Here is a 24,334-nt window from a genome sequence, read left to right as displayed (position 1 = left end):
GGATACATGTACTTTTATCCAATTTTTTGTTGGCTCTTTGCGAAGCATGAATAAAAAGAGAATAGAGACAAGTCAAAAGGCATCAAATATTGAAAAATCCTTATCGGACATTCGGCAAAAGCCGACAAAGAGAAGGGGGAAATAACAAAAAGTCTCCAATAAAGTTTGCCAAAGAATATCGGAAATTGAAGACATGATTCTGCGAGAGGGCTGTCGCAAAGTTGGAAGTATTTTTTCGTGAATTGTTGACTCCAGTATTCAACTGCATAGCGTGGAATGCCCTCTATGAACCCAATCCGTTCGGCAAGCTGGGAGCTCAATATCTTCACTGTACGTATATAGTAAGATCCGTAGTATGTATAGAAGAAGAGTGGACCAGCTGGCAATGTCAAAGCTACCAGATCCCCCCTTCCCTCCGATTCGTTTAGAATTCACTGCGGCGAGAAGATATCGGGGAATTCGATTCGGTGAAAGAGTTGAGCAGTTGAACCCTTGGATCCCAGGAAAATGCCTCCATGTTATCATTTCATATTCGTTTCCCAAGTGGTAGTAGTCCACTGGAATTGAAGCCATTGGATAAGTCGAGAGAGCACGTATGTAGGCAATGCTGTTATTTCAAGCTTATAATGTTCGCTAAGAGTATGTATGTGTGTAGTGGGGTGCATATTAGTATTTTGTTTTGAACCACAGCCAGTGGCACTTGGCCATTGTTATTAATGATGTTGTCGCAACGCAAGTGCTCTGTGGTTGCCATTCTATTGAACTATCTGAAACCACAAACCTCATTTTTCTCGCAACCGCTCTCAAAGGACCAAAATGACCACAGGCACCGCATTTCCCGCATCATTTGATAACCAGTCACTCTCTTAGCTCAATAGAAATATGTTGTCGTTGGCCAATGGAAATTGAAAATGAAATGAGAGGGTTTTTTCTTTCTTTCTACTCATAGTAGTTCTCTTTCCCCCTTTTCTTGATTTGACTTTTGCGGTTTACCGAACTTTTTTTACAAATGATCTCAAGAAGTGCCTGATTTCGCTCGTTGTGTGTGTGCCTCAAACCGATTCGTGCTTGTTGTGGCAGTTTTGCGCACAATGGGAGTAAATGGGGAAAATTGCCGACATTTAGTATTAATGGCGACCATTACGGAACAAGTCATTTATGGGCGTACTCTAGAATTGAGTGATTGGTTCTAAGTTCTCATTGTTCTCGTCCTTTCATTTCTTTCAGCAACATCAAAGGCCGGATTTGAGTCGTTTGATGCAATTACAAGCGGCTGGTGCTGGACTCCCCACTTCAATAGCTGGTCTACCACCAGGGCTTCTGGGCGGGGCTAGTAGTGTGGCTGCTGCTGCAGCTGCCGCTGCCGCGGCCAGTGGCCAACATGGTCTCATGCCTCCGGGATTGCCCGTGTCATCAGGAGCGTCATTAGTGTCCTCTGGTCATTACCCTCCCACCTCATCAGCAGCGGCTGCGGCGGCCGCCGCAGCCGCTCTCCGAGAACAGAGGCGCGAAGAAGAGCATAACCTCAAAGCCCACAGTAAGTCGATTCATCCTCATCTCTCTCTTTGATCGAGAAGAAGCTGCTTTCTCTGATTTTGTGTCCATCAGATTGTCGGTTGTAGGTTTTGTGTCAAGGCTCTTCTTGGTCGATACTACGACGCATGTACATACGTATGGCTCGTGTGTATTGGCTGGCAAGAACTCGGAGACTGGAGGTCCAGCAACTGCTAAATCTTTCGGACTGCCAGTGATCTGTTAGATTGATATCAAGTAGAACATTTGCCTTTGTACTCTTTTGATTGATCGATTGACCTCTATTGTTATGAATGACATGATTATCATTTCCCCGTCTCCGTCTTTTTTAGGTATGGCCGTGGCCGAAGAGAGACATGTAAGTCCCAATTCCTTGTACCTCAACTCGTTTTTGACTTTCATCTCGGTGTTGGTGGGCCTGAACTGCATACTTCTAGTGTTTTCACGTGTCCATGACACCATAAGCATTGACCTTTTTCCTGGTTCGAAACAATTTGTTGAAACCTTGGATTACCCAAGCTCAACTAACAAACTTCCCACATTCTCAAAGCAAACCCTCGTACGTGCCTCGTAGTTAGGGCAGAATATTTTGAGACCGTCTCAGTGGGACCACTGTTAAGCTCGAACTTCACAACATTTGTAGGTACAACCTCTTCCCTAAGCTGATGACTCTTGTCTCTTCTACCACTAGTATTAGTTGTACTATCCTCGCTCAACATTTTAAGAGGAATGACGGCTTGGCACTGTGCGTGGTGCCACAAACATCTTCCAGAAGTCTAGGACGGAGATGCCCCCTACCATTTTCGAATTGTCGAAACAAGGCGCTGGAACTTGGGAATGTACCTACGCACATATGCACTGGGTGGATAGCCTAGCTATTGACTTCTCTTGACTCTCTGATGCAGACTTAAAACCAACCAAGAGGCAAGTGGAAAGGTCGATGGGGTTTGTAAGTCTTTCTACTTGATCCCACTTTGGTTGGGATCTTTTGTTGTTGGTCAGACTTCAAACTTTAATGGAATCATCCTCGACAATGTTGGACACTTGTGTCGTTACAATGAGCCTTCTTGAATGTAGTGGTCCACAGTACGGTGGCATATTTCGCTACACAAAATGAGATTGATATTCAAGTGAACTGTACATATAGAGTGCAGGGTTGCGAATGAAGGCTGGAAATATACTCGAATATATTATGTGTACATCTCCTGCTGTGCCACATCAAGAGGAACCATTTCTCTCCTTTCTTCTTGTCTCAGTATGATTATGAGCAATGCCACTGTGTCGACGAAACAAGCGAAAGAAAAGAAGTCACACATACTGTACGTATATAGGATGTACGGTGCAAACTCGCCAAAAAAAGTAGACGTGAGTTACTTGGCTCATCATATATTCCATTTCTTCTCCAGTTTGTGTCTTCAGAATTCCATAGCCATTCTTGAAGAAGACGAACCTCTTCACCTCAAATGTATGAGCAGAACCGCGACAGCGACGACATAGACACAAATATGAATATGATGATGGCGATGACGACGATTTGGAGCTAGATCATGGCCCTTCGAAATTTAGAACCTACTCCTTTTTGCCTTCCCTTGCACGTTTTCAACTCAATCGACTCTACATTCATGATGTGCCAAGTGTATGGACATTCCGTTTGATGGGCATGGTTCTCGAGCTAGGAGGAGGAGGAGGAGGAGGAGGAGGAATGGCTCTCGTCGTCGCCGTCGTGGACCAATAGTGCTATTGGTAGTTTCTTCTAGTGTTCCTCGTTACTGTTTCTTGAATTGATGCACCCGCTGCTAGCTTGACAGGGGTAGCTGCTTCAGCGGTGTCTGTGGTGTCAGCCTATGTAGTCCATCTTTGTAGGTAGTACGCACTAGTAGGTGCTCTGTCTGCTGCGAGGCATCTCCAACTTGGATGGAGTCGGTTCAAATAATGGTGAATGGCGAATGCGGGATATTAGCCTCAGCATGCGTTAACTGGACCCCTGGTGCGATGAAAGTAAATGATTTGGAGAATTGTCTGAACGGGGCGGACGGAATCTCATTCTAGTACACAGCTCGGGCCAGCATTTCAAAGTGAGTGGTAATTTATGTGTCTCAATCAGTGATAAACTAATCTGATCGGTTTCGAATCCATCCCGCTGAGTGAGTGTACGGCATTCGATGAAATGAAAAGATATTGCCCCATGATGATTGTCTTGTTGGGGGCTTAGAAATGGAATGTGGACCATGGCCGCGACGATTTCCACTCACTTCGCCGTGAGTCCTCGCTCGCTCGAGGAGACTTTACAGGAGCTCTAGTTTTTCATTTTCTTTGCTGGAGAGCAAGAATTTTAATTGAACGAGATACTCGAAACTACATGCTACTGCCTACTCCCGTCTGCTATCAATACGGCAAGTTACCCACATTTAAGACCACTCACACCGATGAATGGGGAGAGAGAGAGAGAGAGAAGAGGAGAGGAGAGGGGGGGCATATCTACCAGGCATACAGATAACCATTGAAATTCTTCTTGAAAAATTAATGGTGGAGAAAACCAGCTCTTTAGATCACTATCGTAGATTGGTGTTTGTCTATTTATTGTGCGTCAATATTCCTTGAAAGCGAGTAAAATACCGACAGCCTTCATTTGTATTTTGACAGCACATTTCCCAGTGAACACCCCGTGGACCTCGTCACTATCCGGCACTAAGGCATGGAATCAGTTCGAAAAGATAAGCAGTCAAATGGGCAATCGCATTGAACATGTTTTTACCGCATGGCCGGAGGATCATCGTCCGCGTTGTTGTTGTTGTCATTTTTGATGTTGTTGTTGTTGTTGGAGTAGTAGAGGGGAGGAGGTTGGCCTTTCTCAGACGGATCACGCCTAAACGAGGAAGAACGAGAGATCAAAATCAGCAGCCCTCAAATTCATTATGAATCTTTATCAGATGATATGAGTTAGGCGCGTGAGTGTATTCGTATGTGTATGTGTGTATGTAGTGTGTGATGCTTAGGACGAGAGGAGCATACCAAATTCCAGTGGCCGAGCTGTTGTTGTTATTGTTGATGCTGCTCCTGCTCCTGCTCTTGCTCCTATCGACCCACACAACACACATAACCGAGGTGATGAGAATGCTAGCTAGCTAGCATACCCACATGGCCACCTCAGATCGTAATGAAATTCAAATGGATTGATAATCATAGCTTAGGTGAAAATATGTAATTTATCACTTCGTCTCATCATCGTTGTCCAAAGATGGCCATTCCCATTAGAATAGAAGAGATATCGTCATCCTTCAATCTAATCGACTTATCCTCGGGGAAAATTGCATAAATATGGAAGAGACGACTCTGCAGCCATGCCTAAGATTGTGAGTAAGCTGAGGGCTCAGGCTATTGGCTCGGTAGTGTTGAATGCTGAATTACAAATCTGGCTGTTCAACCAAGACGACGTGCAGTGGTGTTAACCTCACTAACGTACTAGCAGAGGGCTTTACTGAACCTTTGTATTTGTACGAATCGATCAATGATTTGTGGTGACGCTAAAGTCGGACCCTTCAATTGACTGCCACCGATAAGAGCGCATTTTTTGTCAAGAGCGGCGCGAGAGAGCACCGTGATGAAATTGGCCTTTTTGTACTTTTTCTGACGCTTCAGAATCGCGGATTGGCTTGAGATGTCGACCTCAGTGGATGCTCATATATCGTCCGAAACGAAGGGTCTTCATTGCTTCTCATTAGCTAGGTATTGGGTGCGGTGAAGTCGAGCTCTATTGTCTCACCGATTGTGAGACAGGTGCCAGATTTTTATGGTCATCCTAAAAGTGAGGCCGTTAAGGGTCTGATCTGATTTCGGATCACCTTCCAGAGCCGAGACGAGACGCCTTTTTTCTATGGGCTAGAAATTAGAAATCGTAGTGTAGCAAAATCCTGGTGATTTGCCGATAGATAGATATCTGGCCCTTTCGGGTTTCTTACTCCTTCTCCTCGTCCTCCCTCTCGAAAGCTCTTCTAATTAATGTCCAAGCAGTTTCACAGGCACACAAGATCATTAGTTCCTCCCTTCGCAAGTTGGACCTTCTTATCGTTTGTTCTCTTCTTCTCTCCACTTCCATCTTTCGAAACTTGTGTGTGGGTGTGAGTTTTCTCGTGGTCAGTGCTCTACACACAGCAGGAGAGAGTATCCCAACGGAACTAGTCCCAACGAAAGATGAGCTACTTAGAGTGTGCAAGTGTGTGTGTGTGTGTGCGTGTGCATCAACCACGAGCAAGGGTGAATGGAAGAATGGATGGATGAAGGTGGTGTCAGAGACAAAAGAATTAGAGGAGGGAAGGGTGTGTCTCTCGAGATAATGCCCTCTTGGGTGTTAATACGTACATGCGGGGGAGCTTGGATGTTTTCGAGTGACATCAGGGTAATTGTCGCCATGAAATGACCTGATTTAATCAGAGGAGGGCTTATTGCTTCGATGAGGACCCCGTGGGTGTTTATGCGGCGGCTGTTCCTTAATCAATGATTTCCCTCCTGGCCTCCAAGTGTCAAATGAAATGTTTCAGGAGACACCAACACATAAACAGAGGAAAGGAGGAGGAGAAGAAGAAGAAAGGTAGAGAAAGAAGGGAAACCGGAAGGAAGTGACGACCCTGAGTCTCGTTTAGTTCTTCTACTTCTTCTTGGATAGGTGGGTGGATGGATGGAAGGATGGACGGGTGAACGAGTGAGTGAATGAGTGGACGGAGTAACCCTCTCCCAGCCCGCAAAGAAAGTTTTCCCCCCTTCTTTCTTCCACTTTTGAACCGAGTTAGAAAACAGTTGTGGGTATAAAAGTCCATCCAAGTTTTCTCCCCATTTCGCGACTTTTTCCCCATCGCTTGCTTCTTCTCGTCCCTCGTTGAAGAAGAAATGAGCAAAAAGAAACCAGGATCGAACTTCTTCGTTGGGCCTGCTATGCTACTGCAGATGTCCGAGCCAGTTAGTTGCACATTGTAGGATCCTGTCTCTTCTCTCTCTCTTGTCTTGTCTTGGCTTCTCTAGGAGAGAACGAAAGAACGAACGATCTTTCGCCCTTTTGAATGATAATCTCGTTTTCTTGAGCCCTCCGAAATGGATTTTTAGAAGACTATCCCTCGTTTTTTCATCTTGAGGGAAAAAGCGATAGAACACCAACGAGGTGCTTGAAATTACTTTCCCCTTCCCCATTTCATCTTTCCGGCCTCTCCTCCTATCTCCCAATTCCAAAGGTCTGTGGACGAATTTTTTCGAAGCCATAAAATCTGCGAGCAGCACTCGATTTGGCGGGAAAAGGGTCGTTATCTTTAAATGTCTTTCAATTTCACAGATCAGCCGCTTCGTCCGAGCTAGATTGGGTTCCAGCCACTCCTACGGGACGGACGACCTACAGTCCGTACCAGTTAAACTGTACCTAGTTGAGGGGGAGCCTTAAGATCTGAGGAAGAAAAACTCCGCCTCATTCGTTTAGCCATCATGTGAGTCCGCCGGATGTGTCAGAGCCAACTTGGAGGACATTCTCAAAAGCGAGGCCAAGGAATCCTTCACATTGGGATTTTCTCTCTTTTTTTTATGACAGATCCTTCATTTTTTCCGTCTCTTGCCAAGAACTTCTGAAGCTCGTACTTGGAACGATGCTTTCAGCCATGAAAGTATTGGATAACATGGTGGATTTCGATCACTCTAAACTAAAGGGGGAGGAGGGAGGGGCGCCAAATTTGGGTCTTTGTTCCAGCAGATGGCGTTGTCCTGGAAGGCTAAACTGATCTGATGAAAAAATAGAGAACGAGAACGAGGATCATGAATTATTGTAGAGACGTCTCCGGTTGGACATTAGACAACCTAATATTGTGAAATCCGGGGGCGGTTCAAAAAACTTCCAATCAATGATGCCTCCAAATTTGGGCACCCAGTCTGGCTTGGCTGTCACTCTTTCTTTCTTGCCTCCTCTACTTCTCTCTCTCTATCTTTGACCAAAGATCTTAAGAGATTGATTGGATTGAATAAAATCAGATCCTGGTAGGACCTTAAATGCTTCATGTTGTCTGACTTGTCTATCTTCCGTATCGGCTTGGCATTTGGCACTGAAGGTTTCAGCTTTTGATCTCTTGGCCCATTTGTTTTCTGACAAACTTGACCTGCAATGACCGAGAAAACTTGAAACTCGTCATAAAGTCTCGACTGACCACACATGAAAAGAAAACGTAACTCTCGATCTCGTGATTGTTCGGTTTGGTCAAATTAGTTGAACTGCTGGATGTTTTTGCCCTCCTTTGTTCGCCGTTGCAGCTCTTTCTTTTTGGACATTTTGGTCTTTTTTGACCCACAAAAAATGTTCGTTGAGGCTTCTCGTGAACTAATGAACCGAAATGCTCGATATTTCGGCCGCTAAACGACTCGAAATGCATATTGATGACCCCAAGCCGTCTTTAGTGGGTTCTATTAAAATACCAGACATTCTTGGACTAATCCTAGCCTTCATAATCATCATCATCATCATCTTATAAAAAAATATCATCGTGGAGCTTTCTCCTAATGAATGACAAATGCCATGATGACACACCATTTTCATTTGGCTGGTATTGTCATGACTGAGTGAAGGAGTCATATTTGTAAAAAGGAACGTAAGAACTTTGGTTTCCAGTCGTCCGAAGAACCTGAGGCTGTAAATCTCTTTCGTTCTCCTATCGATCGATGGATTGATCGATATTTCAAATGGCCACAGGAAAAAAAACACTCATGCGGTGAACGTTCCCATCGTAAAATCAATCATGTTTATAACCCTTTGTTGGCATTATTTTATGCGCTTTCATTCTTGATCTAAGTGTTCTTATACTCACGGGTTAGAGGTTCATTTCCACCATCCATCCAAGGCAAACAGATCATCAAAGGATCAGGCACTAGAAGCAGAAAAAGTTATAGCACCCACCATGCATGGGTTTCAAAATTGCACCGTCAGGCGTTGGGATCATTTTTTTCTGCAATAATGGCGGATTCCTTTTTTTGCCGTTTCTTTCTTCCGCTTGGTATTAGGTATACAGTAGTGCTCAAGCCTTAAGAGCCACCATAGACGACGCGAACCATGTTCCAGTTGATATTTTCCAAGTCATCTGTCATATTATTTTCGGTCGTTTTGCGGTTTACCAATGCCAAGGCGGAGGAAATCCCGGTGTTGTTGTTGTTGTTGTTGTTGTTGCTGCTGCCGCTGAAGCTCTTCCCATGTCCCACTCCCACCACAACAAACGTATTATGAACGAGCCTTCAGCCGTGTTAGTTGGTAGTTGAGGGAAGAATCGTCGCTTTGATGATATTGCGCGTTGCCTCCAATCCAGTTACTACTCTGTGCTTCTACGTAGAGCTAATAATAATAACAATAATGATAATAGTTCCACTTGTAGGTAGTGTTCTTAACCACCGCAATCAGGTGGACGAGCATGAACACCAATACGAGAATGACTCGAAGAAAACCGCAAAAAGCAATATTAAAACAACACCGCACTCCGATCTACAACACTCACGTTTGTCTCGGGTTCTTTTTTCTCATTATGGCCTTGGTTGGTTAACGTCTATTGGTGGTTCGGTTTCTGGCTGTTCCAAACCATCAAGAAGGCAAATTATAGTGTTTTTCCACTGACAAGATAGCATTAGATCAGGCGCACAGCCGTGTTATTATCTATACATTAGATTTCGTGACTCAAATCAAATGAGACGGACCCATTAGGCTGAGAAAAGGTGAGCTGATAACCAGTCAACTACTTCCAAATGCGATCACGACGCTGGCTGGTTTCAAGCTCCCTTATCGATCTTTCAGATCGGAATCGCATTTAATGTATGTACCTGCGGATGATTCAAGTTACTAGACAAAGCCAGGTTTTTTTAATTGAGACATCCAATCATTGGAAGAAATGCACAATTGAAAAAATTCTAGTTATTCATATTATGTCATCTTAGATGAAAGTCTGATCGAACTGAAGTCATGCTGTGAGGGAAAAAACCAAAGGCCATTTGTGCCTTCATCCGAGATATGCGTAAATTACATACTGAAGTGACTAAATAATCTGTAAAATAAAATAAAAAATCTGCTCAGAATTCTAATTTTTAAACCTTACCACCTAAAAGAGAAGTGTATTGTCACACATTTGTCGATGAATTAGTTTTGATGCAAGTGCTTTAGCTCAGTTCATTTACTCTATATACGGAATCTAAGCGGACCATCAATAAATTTAGTAAGGCTGGTGGTTTATTGTCCCATCCCTTTCTCTCCTCTCTCTCCGGATAGGAAACCTGTACTGGATTTAATGCACTCGAACAAAAGAAATGAAACCTGTTAGCCTATTTGTCCCCCTCACTAATCCAAACTGAAAATATAAAACGGATGTGCATTTAACTTGACACGTGTGTTAAGCTTTATTCAAATACCGAGTCACAATTAGGACATTATGTTTAGTGCTTGAGCATTGATCCGGTTTCAAAATGAACAGATCAAAGGCAGTCGGTTGTGACAAGTTACTGGATTGTTCGCTCTTCGGCCCATGTCTATCTTGATGGTCCCAAAACAAGTTCTTGTCATGAGGAACGTTCAACGACCATTGGCAGTTCAGCCATTCGCGTTTGTTTGAATCCTGGTCATGTTGTACTTGATAGCCACTTGCACTCACTCTCTCACTCACTCACTCACTCACATCCTAAACCGAGTTAGGAGATAGGGGAAGGGCAGGAGCGACCACAATCTATCAATACAAAGAGTCGGCCCTTTGCCAAATCTCTCAATTTAATGATTGGGCTCATTCATTTATCGAGACTTCTTAAGACTTATCTGAGTAGAACATTTATTTCAAAACAGAAAATATGTAACGCATTTACTTATAATGAGCATATATTCATTCTGTGGACCTTGGTATTGTTTAAGTTGACCAATTATTCATACAGTACGATGTGGTTGTGATTAGAGGTCCAGATCATGTTGGGGTTGAAAAATCGCTTGGAAGTGCTTTTTGAGTGCCCACTTCTCAGATTATGGCTGAGGTTGCGATTCCGACCAAAGATAGCCGAGAATTTTGGCTCGAAAATCATTAAAATCTAATGTGTGTGCTAACTCAGATAAAATGAGTCGAACCCAATTGATTTGTACCTCAGTCATGTGTTTAACATGACCAAATCTGGTTCCGAGACTCCTCTGGGCGACACCATTTTTCATCGGGCCATTTTTGTCCGCCTTGAAACAACCTCACGGACCCGAGCCCACTCTAGCGAAAGTCGATTACAATGGTTCTAAACGAAAATAGATTCCCTTCACATTCTATTCCAAAACCCTTTAAAGTTCGTATGATTCCGCTTCAAATTTGCTTGTTCTTTCCCTGACATTTTTTGGTCAATGCGAAAGCTCACTGTCAGCCTTCGCTGCTTGCGTAATAATGGAGAGTTTCATTTCATGTCCCTATAATTTGGAATTAAGTGCTTCCGAGTTGCCGAGAAGCCAAATGAATAAGCATGTGTGCCTTTCTGTAGTGAGAGTGTGTGTGTGTGTGTGAAAACAAAATTGAATTCAAATAATTTTTAACGTGCATGCAATCTCTCCAACACGTTCGTCTCTCATGCACAAGGGACAAAGACGGCACAAATCGGCACAGAACTACAGAACACAAAGTCTGGAGAGTGACATCACGGGAACTTCGATGCCTGATGTAATGCCGTTGATCAACTGTCAATTGAGTTGATGGGTTCCCGCCAGATTTCCGAATTCGCCATTGTTGGAGAGTGAAAGGCCGCAATAGTGAAGGAACTCGTGCATGCAATCGGTCGCCTTGACTGTGTTTTTTGGCAACAAATAATTTCCTAATTCGCCCTTCCTTGTACTGTAATATGTATTCATATGAGTTGAAAGGCATAATTTGCTAAATGCTGTGCTATTACGAGCAGGGCAACAACTTGTTTGCGTGAAAAACGCTCAATAACTGTCCTTCTGAGTGTGTGTTGTTGTTCGTTGCCCAAATTAGTTTTGGCAGTTATTTGTTGCTGTACGTGGACCAAGGAAGAGATCATTGGAACTTCATGGATCCTCGCTTCTTAATCCTTGGGAAGAGGCTGCACGCAAAAAAATACCTTCGAAAGAGATTCGGGTTTCTGTCTAGTTGACGTTCTGTAGTATAACTGGATGGATGAAGGGATTAGGTGAGGTTGTCCAGCTAATCCCTCAAAAAATGCCCCTAAAACTTGGCCAATTATACAAACACATCTTTACACGGGCTAGTTCTTGGCCCCTCGTGGTACGAGTAAATGCTCATGTTCAAGACTTAATGGAGACTGATCCCACAAGCAGATCTCTCAAACAGGAGCGCTCTACGCCAAGAGTCTCAGCGAGTCAAAGTCAGATCTGCAGAGTCAGAGTTGAGCGAGGGATTTTCAATCATCCTCCTCGGAAGAGAGGCCAGCATGTTTGGGCTGATTTCCAGTTTTTTGACATGAGGCCAACGAGGTGTCAAAGTTACAAGGCAAAGATCATGCATGATGATAGTACTAGTAGGAGCAGCAATAGTAGTAGTAGTAGTACTACTTGTAGAAGTAGTAGTAGTAGTAGTAGGTAGTACGCAGATTTGAACACTTCTCCACCTCCTGCTCCTCCAGCACCAACACCACCATCACCAATACCTGCTCAATCTCTTGACACTCGGGCGTCTCACTCACACTCAACTTGAGCGAGTTCGAGGCAGAATAATGATAATTCATCGCGAGAAGCTTAAGGTGTGGGTTGTGTGGTTGCGTTGGTCCTTGGGTTGGGGATTATCTGCCACTCAACCAGAAGTGACTTGGCTTCAAGCCATCTTTGGAGTAAAGTTGTATGAGATTGTGATCAGTTGTTGGGCCCCTAATTTCCTTCTTTGTAGCCCCATTCTGTACCCAAAGGCCAGGCAACTAGCTCACTCGTTGGTGGATTGAACATTCGTGGAGTTTTTCCTGGTCGCCTTCAACAAGGTTGCGAACAATTAGGAACGAAAAAATACCCCACATCCTCATAATCTACCCGACTGGGTACTCGTACATCGTCAGAGTGCTGCTGACCACGTGAAACGAAGGGCAAAAATATCTGGAGTTCATCACACATCTCGAGACGAATGAGACGTCTCGATGCAAGGTTTTTTCCATCTCGGATCTACTCGATGATCCTCGGGGCTTCTTTTTCTCTGGGGAAGTTGAGATTGCGTGTCAAGAACCTGAAAACCTTCGAGGCCAACGTCGGATTGCTTTTTCTGGTCATAACCAAGACAAATCGTTCGCGGTCTTGTCGGGCAATAATTGGCTTAGACTCATTTAATTGTTGGCTGGCCAGGGCCATCCGGCATTTATTTCAATTAAGACCACTCGTGTCAAAATGTTTTATGTCCGCGTGCGACGTCGGGCCCACAATTTGTGCCAAGTTGTAGTATATAATCACACCTGATGTGTTGCCAGATGTGGCCGTTGGGTTTACCTATTCATATTTTATCCTTGGCTTTCTCAGTTTCGCACCAAAGCATTTCGTTTATCTTAATGTTTCCTGACTGCCAACCGAGGGAAGGGGGGCGGCCGTCTTTCATGCCAACATTGCCCCGTTCATTTGATTAGGACCCTGGCAGAAAATTCGAATTTCCTTTCCACCACTGCCTTCCTCCCGCCTTTTTTTGGTTTCAAGGGCTTGCCTGGGATAGCTGGTTGCCAATTTTGTTGGTCTTGGTTTTCGTTGTCGTTGTCGTCGTCGTCGTCGTCGTCGTCGTCGTCGTCGTCGTCTTAATCACTTGAATCACGAGAGAGTCCCATCGACTAAACAATTGCTTCTTCCACTTCTCAAATGTGTCTTATGGTGTTTACTCAGAACAAAGAATACACGAGTGCTTGCTTCCTTGCACTTGCTTCAGCTCAAGCTTAGCTGAGTCACCCAATGAAGGAGTGAAGGAACAGCGCGGTGGTTTCTTGGCTTGAGGTTTAGCCAGAATTGGGTTGCACCTTCAAATGAAATCTGAGAGTATACTGGCAGGCACCGTGGCACACCACGGGCTTTCCCATGATTCCAGATAATGTCAGATTTCAAATCCATTGCAAAAATAAATGTTTCCACATGCATCATCACTCTTGTTATGGAGTCTCCTTCATTCCTGTTCGGACCGTTTTCCAAGCGACAAAGCTGCCTGCCTGCCTGACTAACTGACTAACTAACTGGCTAAGTCCGTTTGGCCGTGTATTTACAAGTTGTGTGCTTGGCACACATGCAGAGGGGAGAATGAGGTGATTTATTGGGACAAAGCATTCACCAAGCCAATGCATCAAATCCCTTTTTATGGCTCTCAATATACGCTGTGTGTGTGTGTGCGGGTGTGTTTATATGATGCAAAGTGCACACTGCCAAGTTCAGAGAGCTCCACTAGGACGAATGGCCCAAGCGGGACCGAATGATGCCCATTAATGAACCCGAAAGATATAAGTCATGAGTTATGACATGGTCTCATTTGCAATTTTCTGAATACACACACATATGTTGCGCCTGATTTGATAGGGCTGCTAATATTTAACACGGACATTAGCGTGTTTCATTGTACTCGTCAGAGCCGTGACTAGCACCATATAAATGTATCAATGTCACTTGGGAAACAGACATTGATAGTGCTTAAAAAATATCTCCAGACAACATGTGAGCTCGTATGTGTCTCATGCACACTTTAGCCTATTTGGTTGGGGGTTCCAGTCCATCGCTTGTTTTAACACAAACAAATCCCAATGAGAACGAAGGAGGGAAAAGAAAAGGAGGAGAAAAAAAGAAGGCAGATTATTATTTGTTTTCTCAAGCCGCTCTAATCATAGAGTGCTAGCTTTCATCATATCGCTTTGGAGCCGTCCCATTTGCCACCCACAGACAGAAACTGTCGCCTTTCTACATCTGTGCCGGACCTGTTACTCCTCCCTCAGTCTCTTTTTTTTCCGCTAATAACACTCTTCACTCGAACATGCTGTTCAGTTGTCATAATCGATTTTGATATGTGACTGAGTGAGAAAATGACCGGGGCCACACTGCCTGCTTGCCTGACTCTGCGAAAGGCTCATTTTTCAACTTAATTCCTTTGTCCCATCCCTTTTGACATGTCTAATGTGTCCAAATTGCTGTTTCATAGCCACAATGGCTATACTAGTATGTACAAAGTGGCCGGGCTAACAAACAGTTTGCTTCTCCCCGCTTATTAGCCCATCAAATATTTATGTGTGTTCGTACACTCGTCACTGTTCTTGTAAAAAGACACCCAACCACCAAACCACCCCCTTTGACTTGAAGAGCTGTCAAAAGGATCAAGATGAAGGATCGGCCATCAAGCGGGCATCCGTCCATCCATCTTTACACGTCCGATTGTCTTTCCTATTGAACTTCCACCAGGTTGGTTAGTTGGTTGAGCAAACAGTCGGTCAGTAGCGACAAAGTACAGCCAAATCTGACGGGAGGAGATACATACGTGCAGACTCGATTTAGGAACGACGACCAATTCTTCGTGAAGGAACCGTGAAGACCCTGACCATAAAGGGTCCAGAATTAATGGCACTATAACTGATGCATCCAAAACTCTTGGCCCACGCAATCACAAAACCCTGGGTTCTTCGGTGGAATTGATTCTTTTCGTGTTTGATTGAGGGCCAAACAACTCGGTCAATTCACGAGTTATGGTGCATGCATTTTTATTGGGACATGACACCATCTCAATGAAAACTGGACTGCCACGGGCTGGGCTATTTAAATGAGCCAGTCGGTGAATGAGTAAGTGTTTGAGTGAGCCCACCCTTCCTTTGGCCTTGGATGGGCTGAAATCATGAATAGCAATCTTGAGAGCTCATGCATGAATACGGACGGTTTTTTTGATTAGAAAACACAATTGTAATGATAGGCGGTGAGTTTTAGAATGGAGTCCATCTGAGTTGTGAATTGGCATTCCAAATCGTTTGGAACGCCCAAAGCTGAATGAAGTGGGATGTGATCTGATTTGTATTCATCGTCATCTACCATTTGAAGGAGACAGGAGGGAGAGAAGAGAGAATAAAGGCGGGTGGCGAGAGGCGAGTGGCGAGAGGTGAGTGGCGAGAAGCGACGTCACCCACCTCACTCGCATCATTTTTATCACCTACCATAACCTGAAATGGTTCACTTATCAAAGAACCATTTTTATGGACAGGCTTTAATTCTCGTCTCGCCTTCTATCTTTTTCTTAACAAGATTCAAGGCAAGGTGATATGGGCTCTGAATGTAAAAAGGCCATTTTTGGGGCGGGTCTCTTTCAAGTTAAATCATGATCTCTCTCGTCATGGTGATGATGATCATAATGATGACGATGATGATGATGATTGAATCCACCCACTCGTTTCACCCACCTTGCTCCTGAGTCCCTCCTTCATCCCGAATCCACCAAGAATTGACAACGAACATCTTGGCGTGGATTTTCTTTTTGCTGGCCAAACCGAGTGAAGGTCCTGGCAGCCAGTTTATATTCGTTCGTATGTACCTACGTATATGTAGCAGCTGAGAGTCCGAATTGGTTGCATTTCACAAGAAATCTGTGGTTCGAAAAACAATTGGTGGGCTTAATTGGTGCCAAGCCGCGAGGAAAAAACGCTAGTATCTGTGGCCCAAGTGGCCTATCTAGAATACAGATCTTGACAGCTTCTTGTGGGTTTATAACACATGCACATACACACTTGGAAGTGTGGGCTCAAGATCATTTGAAACTTCTGACACTTTCACAGAGAGACTTACTCAGAGGGCAGGACTGTCAGATCTTATCCTCGCATAAAAATCTACTATTTGATAGAAACCTGAGCCCTGGTTTTCCTTCTCTCAAACAGTGATTTCAGGGTCTTCAAGTTCCCTGTTTATTAGCAAGGCCCAAATATTTCCTTAGTAGTCCGTTTCATGAGCTGGAGATAAGCACCAAATTAGGCTCTTCTCTTTTCAGTTGAATCATATTGTGTCTGAAGGATGAATAAGTCGATCAGACCCAGGAATTAGCATTTATCGAGTCAAAAACCAGGCCAACGAGAGGAGCTTCTTTCTTTGTGGGTCAGTGGGCCCCTGACGAGTCTTCAATCTCGAGTTATGTGCGTGTGTGCGTGTGTGAGTCCTGTCTAAGGTGGTGGAAAGCAGACCGTGTAGCAATATGATTGTAAGGGCGGCTAGACTTCAAATAAGCCATAATAGTAACAATTTTCTGACAATGCCGCCTATTATACAACGCTCAAGCAAATTGCTGGTGTTAAGCAGGACTGCCAAGTGCTAAACCAAAACCACTGCCAAGCAACCCATCCAACCCACCAGCCAACTAGCATTAGTTACGCTCACACCGAGTCTTATCACTACCACTACCACACTACCACTCTAGTAGTGGTTGTTGAAGGAAACCAAAGCAGAGTTGGGGGAGGAGGGCCTTGGTAATGTAGCTACGAACTCGTGTGGATGATAGGCTCCCTCCTTCTCCTCTCTTGAAATGGGAAGAACTGCGAGTCCCTTTTTCGAAAAAAGTATAAGTAATGTTGAGACATAACCAATTAGGCGGGCTTCTTCACTCCCTCCCTTGTTCCCTTGTTCTGGGTGGTGAGACGACGTCCGTTGCTTCGTTTCAAAACGACGGTCTGTCATGATGAGCTTGGAGGAAGAAAAAAAGACTTCACACGCACAAATGGAACAACGAACAGACATCTCGTTCTCCGGCTTGGTGTTTCTTTCTTTCGTTCTTCGTTTCTTCCACTCATTTGGTCGTGGGTAGAGGCAATTGCATTTGTTTGCCAACGAGGTTAATTTGCCATGCATTTCATACACAGTATGTTGATGACTGGGTTGTTTGTTTCTGTTGTTACGTACATTTCCACCAGAAGTGAAGACGTTCAGGCACGAAGAGCAAGCAGCCTCAACACGAAAGAAAGAAAGAAGGAAAACTAGCCAGCCTTTCTTTTATGAATGTGTGTGTGTGTGTGTGCGTGTTGGTAGGGGACACATAAATCCAATATGGCGGCATCATCCCTGAATTTTTTATGGCTTTTTGTCTCTTTTTGAGATGGCCCGAAATGAAGGATGTTCGGTCTCCCTTCCTCAGTGTCCCATTACACAAAAAGGACCATTTCGGGGACAGGGTTGCCCCCATTCCCGTTCCCAGTGCAAGCCAGTCGGCGGACGCCCTCCTCCAGTTTGGCATTCCTGGCAGAGACCAGAGAATTTGGAAGCGAGCATAGAACAAAGGAACCGTGTAATTTTCTCATTTTTGCTTGTGGTTCCGTCTGCTGGGTTCTTTGCTTGGGTTACTTTGGTCATCAGGGCCAACATTACAACATGAAAAATGGGGAAAAGAAAGAAAGATAGAGCGAGGTAGAAAGGCACACTGTGAGATAGTTTTCTTGATTCTACAATCATGGCTGCATTCCCAACGGAATAGTTCTCATCAAGTGAATATTAACATACTAATTTTGGTTTCTTCTTTGTCTCTCTCTCTCCCCACAGAGACGGTCATTGAGTCCCTCGCGACATGTTTCCAATGATCGAGGCAAAAGCCCCGGATCCGCCTCCCAAGCCAGCACTGAGGGTGGACACGCCTCATCGGCAGCTCATCGACGCCCTTCGTCGCCTTCATCGGGTAGTAATGGACCCACAGATTCGAAAAAGATGAAAAAGGAGGAGGTAATATCTTTGAAGTGGTTTTAGTTAACGTACAATCATTGATTCGCTGCTTGGCTAGTTCTGAAATGAAGTTCAACATTACTTTTATTTCTTAGTCAAGTAATCTTGTTTGATTGGTGCTCATGAAAGCAATGAATCTTCAATCTAGTCCCCAAGACCATTGGGAACCCTTCTGGTTCTGAAAAAGGGACGATGCAACCGACCATGTAGGGTATTTCAATTGCAAGTGCATCCTTTACGCACTCGTTCGTGGCTCTATACGGTATACGTACTACTACGTAGCTGGTCGTTCAGGGATGGAGAAGATTTGATTGGTGGCAGTGCTGCACATTTCTGGGAAAACTTTGCAGTTGTTGTTGTTGTTATTGTTGCATCTGGGATTTGAAAAGATATGGAAAGAGGGCTGCAAATAATGTTAGTGTACTTTGTGATAGATTCAGCCCAGAATGGCCAAGAAAGCAAGTAGAGGCCGGAAGGAAGGAACTGCGAAGGAAAAAAGAGAAAGAAAGAGAAGGAAAAGGGCCAGAGGAGCTGAAATTGCACAAATTGTAAACCATGGCAAGTGGCGGATAGGCATCTCTCAATACGACACGCATTGCATGGCCGGGTGCATTGCATTTTGGGGTAGCCCTAGGTGGTTGAGGCGCTCACGGCTGCGGTTGCCTGGGAGAAGGACCTTTTCAAAAGTCAAAAAGGATGACTTTTGAGAGCCACACTCGTAGGCTCCACCGTACACACAACTAGCAGAAGCTCAAAAGCAAGCTCACGGCCCACCAGTGAGAATCAATAGCATTCAAGTGCATTTCCAGAAGACCAGAAATCTGGCATAATGCTTCTTTCACCTTCGGCGACCTTCTTCGCCTGGAAGTAATCGGACAATGAGTTTGGCATTAGAAGTAACGCTTGAGGTCCTTTTTTGATGCCTCATACATTGTCCTACGGCAAACATGGGCCGCAAAAGAGTTGAGTTCATCTGCTCTTTGATTTTCTCGAGAGAGCGCGTCGAGATTGAAACAAATTATAGAGTGGTTTGGGTGTGGAAAAGAATGGTCCATCCCGCTTTTATCGCCTAGCGCGAAACAATAACAACCACGAGTGGCTGATAGGGCCATTTCCATTTTTGGGCCTTCTCCTCTAGCAGAAAAAGAGCAACCAGGCTTGCCGCATTGTTTAGAAAACTTCCTCCTCCTCAAAGTAGCAGAAGTACAGCAGAGTGGTGTTACATTGCTACTCTTGAAGCAAACTCCCTATACCAGAAAGGCGATGTGCCATCTGGGAGCAAGGGGGAGAAATAGTGTCGGAAACTTAATGTGTACAGTATGTGGGTGCGTTTGCGTGTGTCTCATTCCCCGCTCGCTCCGCCTATCGTACAAACTTGGCCCATTGCAACAAAATTGCGCGTTTAAAGGGATCAGCAGAAAAGAAGCTTTAAACCAACTCCAACCATTGGCAATGTCTTCGTAATGGCGAGTGAAACTGTTATCTGCAATGACCCCAATGCATGCCAAGCTTGCGGCTTAATAGATTTGGGCAAAAAGAGGGGGGGAATTCATAATTGAGACAACAAATGACCTGGCTTTTGGCTCGGCCGAGATTCGCTTTCATTAAGACGACTGCAGCGACTCCTACACTTACTTCTAGTCCAAGTCCAAGTCGCTGCCTTGCTCTCTCCATACGCTTGCTCTGCTTCATTGGTAGTTTGTTAATGTGGATTAGTGAAGAGCTGGACCTGAAGTTAATTACTTTGCTTAAAATGAGAAGGTGGAGGTGAAATTATGGCCATGCTCGCAGCTTTGGAAGTAAGTTCGTGGGCAGTTGCCATTGGCGCCGTGTTTTTAGCCAATGTCGTGGTGGAGCAAAATCTAATAAGTGAATTTATTTACGCATTTGAGCTAAGTGCCTTCTTATCGTGATGAAGGAACAAGGAGCTCCGAGCCGTGAAGTGAAAACGGTCTTTTGTCATGAAATGAAGGAGAAAATATGGATAAGGTACAAATACTTGAGCACTTGAGATTAAGCGATGATTATCTAAGATTCAACGAACGAGTTCACTTCCCTCACTTGAATAAAGTTCGCAGTGCCCCAAAGTCTAACTGCTCGAAAAAGCACTAATAGTAGAAGGGCAATGTATGAGTGCGTATGTACATGCTATCTCTGAATAAGAAGCAGAGGTCCAATTTCTAACCAAAGGTAGGCCTAGTTCACCGACCGAGAGGCATCTTATCATGAGTCGTCGACCGCACTTTTGTGTCTTGGATTGGCAAGTGGAGTAATGTTCGCCAAAGGGGTGCCCAGAGGGGCATGACCTTAGAACATGGAGGGTATCACAGATAAGAATGATAAATGGCAAAGAAATGTCGCGGTGATTTCTTCTTTTTTTTTCCTCTCCTTCTTGCCTTATTATCGCTCACTTGAAGCCGCGGCTTGCAATTCCGCTAAACGACTGATGTTATCATCTCGTGGACCTAAATAAGCTGAAGCATGTCGAGATAGGAAAGAATGGAAACGAAAGAAGGGCTATACCATAAAGCCGAAAGGAGCAGGCGAATGGGAATTGGCCCATCTCAAATTTATTGGTTCCTTTGTCTCTTGCAGACCAATGGTGGCGGCGGTGGCGGGTCTTCCCCATTACAAAACGGCCTAAATCGAACCTCACCCAAGGAAAATGGAGACTCCAATCACGCAAAGAAGGAGCCTATTAGTCCAAGGAGTGGACGATCTTCGGCCTCATCAACACCAGCACTCGGTCACAGCAAGAAGTCGGAGGACGGAAACAAGCCCCCCACTCCCAAACCCAGCACGCCCAACGGAGCTGGGGCGGCGGGAAACGGTCCCATGAAGCCAGGCATGCCAGGGGCTCCTTTTAACCTTCCTGGCTTTCCAGGTGGACCTCCGCTGGGCCCCGGAGTGCCTCCATTCAATGCGGAGAATGGCTACAGACCTCCTTTTGATCCCCATACTGCTATGAGGCCCCAAATGGGTCTACCTCCCGCTGGCAAACCGTAAGTACACCCACCCAGATTCGTGGGTCGTCGGAGATGCGCTCCTACTTTTCCCTGTTCTCGTTATTTCTGTGTCCATGCCTCTTTTTCTGTCTCTCTTTCTTTCTTTCTCTCTCTCTCTCCCTCTCTGTCTTGTCTTGGGCTACTAATCTCCTTCTTCTTTTTACATGAACAGTTGCTCTATCAATTCCATGGCTCCCCTTCTCTCTTGCAGGGCGTACTCCTTCCATGTCAACGCTGACAGTGAGCGTCGGCCTGTCCCATTTCCCGCAGATGCTCTCATGGGACCTGGAATCCCTCGACTTGCTCGACAAATCAACACTTTACCACATGGGGACGTGGTCTGCGCAGTGACCATGAGTAATCCCACCAAATATGTTTACACGGGCGGAAAGGGCTGTGTCAAAGTTTGGGACATCAGTCATCCGGGAAGCAAGAATCCCGTGTCCCAGCTGGAATGTCTCCAGAAAGATAATTACATCCGATCGATCAAGTTGTTACCCGATGGGCGGACACTCGTCGTGGGTGGAGAGGCTAGTACCCTGTCGATTTGGGATTTGGCTTCTCCCACCCCCCGCATCAAGTCGGAGCTGACCTCCAGTGCACCCGCGTGTTATGCCTTGGCCATCAGCCCCGACTCGAAAGTGTGTTTCAGTTGTTGTAGTGATGGTAACATAGGCGTGTGGGATCTGCATAACCAGACCCTGGTGCGGCAGTTCCAAGGCCATACGGACGGGGCTAGTTGCATCGACATTTCCGCCGATGGCACAAAGTTATGGACAGGTGGACTGGATAACACGGTCCGAGCCTGGGATCTCCGTGAAGGCCGACAACTCCAGCAGCACGACTTCTCGTCACAGATCTTCTGCTTAGGCTATTGTCCCACGGGTGATTGGCTGGCTGTGGGCATGGAGAGCTCGAACGTGGAAGTGTTGCATTGCTCGCAACCCGATAAATACCAACTTCATCTGCATGAGAGCTGTGTGCTGTCGCTGAAGTTTGCCAACTGCGGCAAGTGGTTCGTTTCCACGGGGAAAGATAACCTCCTCAATGCCTGGCGCACTCCCTACGGAGCCTCCATCTTTCAGTCCAATGAATCCTCATCTGTGTTAAGTGTAGACATTTCTTCCGACGACAAATATATCGTGACTGGCTCGGGCGACAAGAAGGCCACCGTCTACGAGATCATGTATTGAGGATAACGAAGATGAGGAAAGAAACACTAATGATAATATGAATGCTGATGAAGAAGATCTGCGCTTGAGACGTCAGCTTTAGTCGACCTGTTTTCTACGAACACTGGTGCAATACCATAAAGGTCAAGATGACGTGGATTTTCATGAACCAATCCGGCCTAGTACGGGCTCTTGGCAGATTCTGTGGCTCGATTGTGTTGTCTGTAAATGACATATTTATGTCTATTGTCAGAACAAACTTGAGTTTCTCCCGACCACAATTACCACAACCCCTCTCCACGCTAGATTGAGAGCTGAGGAGAGTAAACAAGAGCGCTAAAAGTGTCAACATGAATGAGACCCAAACATAATAGAGGAAGAAGAAGAAGAAGGAGATGATAATGATTATGATGATGATGATGATGACGACGACGACGACGATTGAGTTCTCCCGACTTCGATTTGTAAGCATAACTCGCTTACTCATACATGTACACTTTACAGTCGTCATTCATGTCATTGTGGTGGCCAAGTGCACATATACAAGCTCTCCCTCACTCACCCACTGCGAATAGAGCCCACATGCTCCTCATCACAACACCAGATAGAGCTGTGTAACCGACATTTTGTGTCATTTGCGGTGACATTGTCATGATAATTGCACTTCTCCGCATCGTGTTTATTAGCCTCAATCCCATCGTTGTTCAAGATCACCTTTGATTGTTGTAGTTCAGTGCCAACCGCAATGGGGTAACCGCCATGCCTAGAAAGATTTGATGATTTCACACAGGATTTCTCAACAAAAATTCACGTGTCGCTCGCTGACAGAATGTGTGTTGGGCTGGAAGCATTTGGAAGATGTGAGTTCCCAATAACAGCCGCAATGAGCACCGCCGCCTCATTCTAGACGATTGAACGAATGTGCACCATAGAAGCAAAGCAAAAAGTGTTTGTCAGCTAGCCATCATGTCGACTGTTTTAACCATTATTTGCAGTACAGTCGCTACTTGTAGTATGGCGACTACCAAGACCCCATCAACCAGAATTGCTTGCAGCATCAAGAAGCTGAAGGCATTAATCCAGAGCCTTGGAGGAAAAAATGTTATGCGGCATAATTATTGATAAAGAGACAATTGATATTTCTTAGAAATCAACGCTGAGACTGTGGCTTTTGTGCGCCAGTGGATCTAGAAAACAAATGTGCGTGTGTGAGTTCAAAAAAGTGTATTTATTGTAAATATATATTTGGTGGCAAAGGCCAATCTTCGCCTACCCGCCCTCCCCCTCCTCCATTGTCATCCCTTTTCTTTCCCCTTGCTCTTGTGTTACCAACATTAGACCTAAATGATACTACTACTCACTAGAGCGAATGTAAACACGATGTATGATGTATGAATTGAGGATGGCTCAATGATGCCTCACCACGAAGACGACAAAGACGAAGATGGCGAAGATGAAGATAATACAGATAATGATAGTAACAATACAGTTGATCAAACCGCTATCACAATTTATGAACCTTACCACAATGTTTCGTTTCGATATTCTACTAAAGCATCATCAATGTTGAATAAATGTTCTTCAATGCTAGTGCGCAGGCTCTTTCTTCAAATTCGTCCGTCTCATTCTGACGACCGTTTGTTGTTAGCGTGTGTGTGTGTCAACTTTGGCGAACACCTTCTTGAAATATAGCGAAGCCAGATGCCGAGAGAGAGAGAAGAAGAGTGCTCCTTCTATCAACACACTGAACAGTCATGTGCAATTTAGTGGAATTGTGTGAATTTTTCTCGTCTCGTATCTTTGTTTCTCTCTCTTTGCCCTCTTTTCACCTCGTGTGCTGCATGTGGTGCTCAGAGCTGATTCCCGAGTTCGCTTGTTTGCTCTTGGAGACTTTGAGCAAATGCTGCTCGTGTTTATGTTTACTACTCTCAAACAACAGACGACGAAACGAACTGAGAAAT

The 24,334-nt window shown here is 44.9% G+C and overlaps 1 protein-coding gene across 3 annotated transcripts in view; it reads left to right on the top strand.

The window, feature by feature from the left end:
* LOC131879456 (protein groucho-like) overlaps positions 1-23,963 on the top strand; it is a 41,606-nt gene extending 17,643 nt beyond the window's left edge. For all 3 annotated transcript variants that reach the window (XM_059225787.1, XM_059225788.1, XM_059225789.1), the window contains 5 exons: positions 1,228-1,537; positions 1,866-1,891; positions 18,020-18,196; positions 20,792-21,198; positions 21,413-23,963. In XM_059225787.1, the coding sequence (XP_059081770.1) occupies positions 1,228-1,537; positions 1,866-1,891; positions 18,020-18,196; positions 20,792-21,198; positions 21,413-22,394 (1,902 nt within the window). In that variant the 3' untranslated portion in view covers positions 22,395-23,963. The remainder of the gene's footprint in view (positions 1-1,227; positions 1,538-1,865; positions 1,892-18,019; positions 18,197-20,791; positions 21,199-21,412) is intronic.
* The last annotated feature ends 371 nt before the right edge of the window (positions 23,964-24,334 follow it).

Source organism: Tigriopus californicus, chromosome 4 (genome assembly GCF_007210705.1).
Source record: "Tigriopus californicus strain San Diego chromosome 4, Tcal_SD_v2.1, whole genome shotgun sequence".
Classification (NCBI taxonomy): domain Eukaryota; kingdom Metazoa; phylum Arthropoda; class Copepoda; order Harpacticoida; family Harpacticidae; genus Tigriopus; species Tigriopus californicus.
This window is presented reverse-complemented; position numbering and strand designations above follow the sequence as displayed.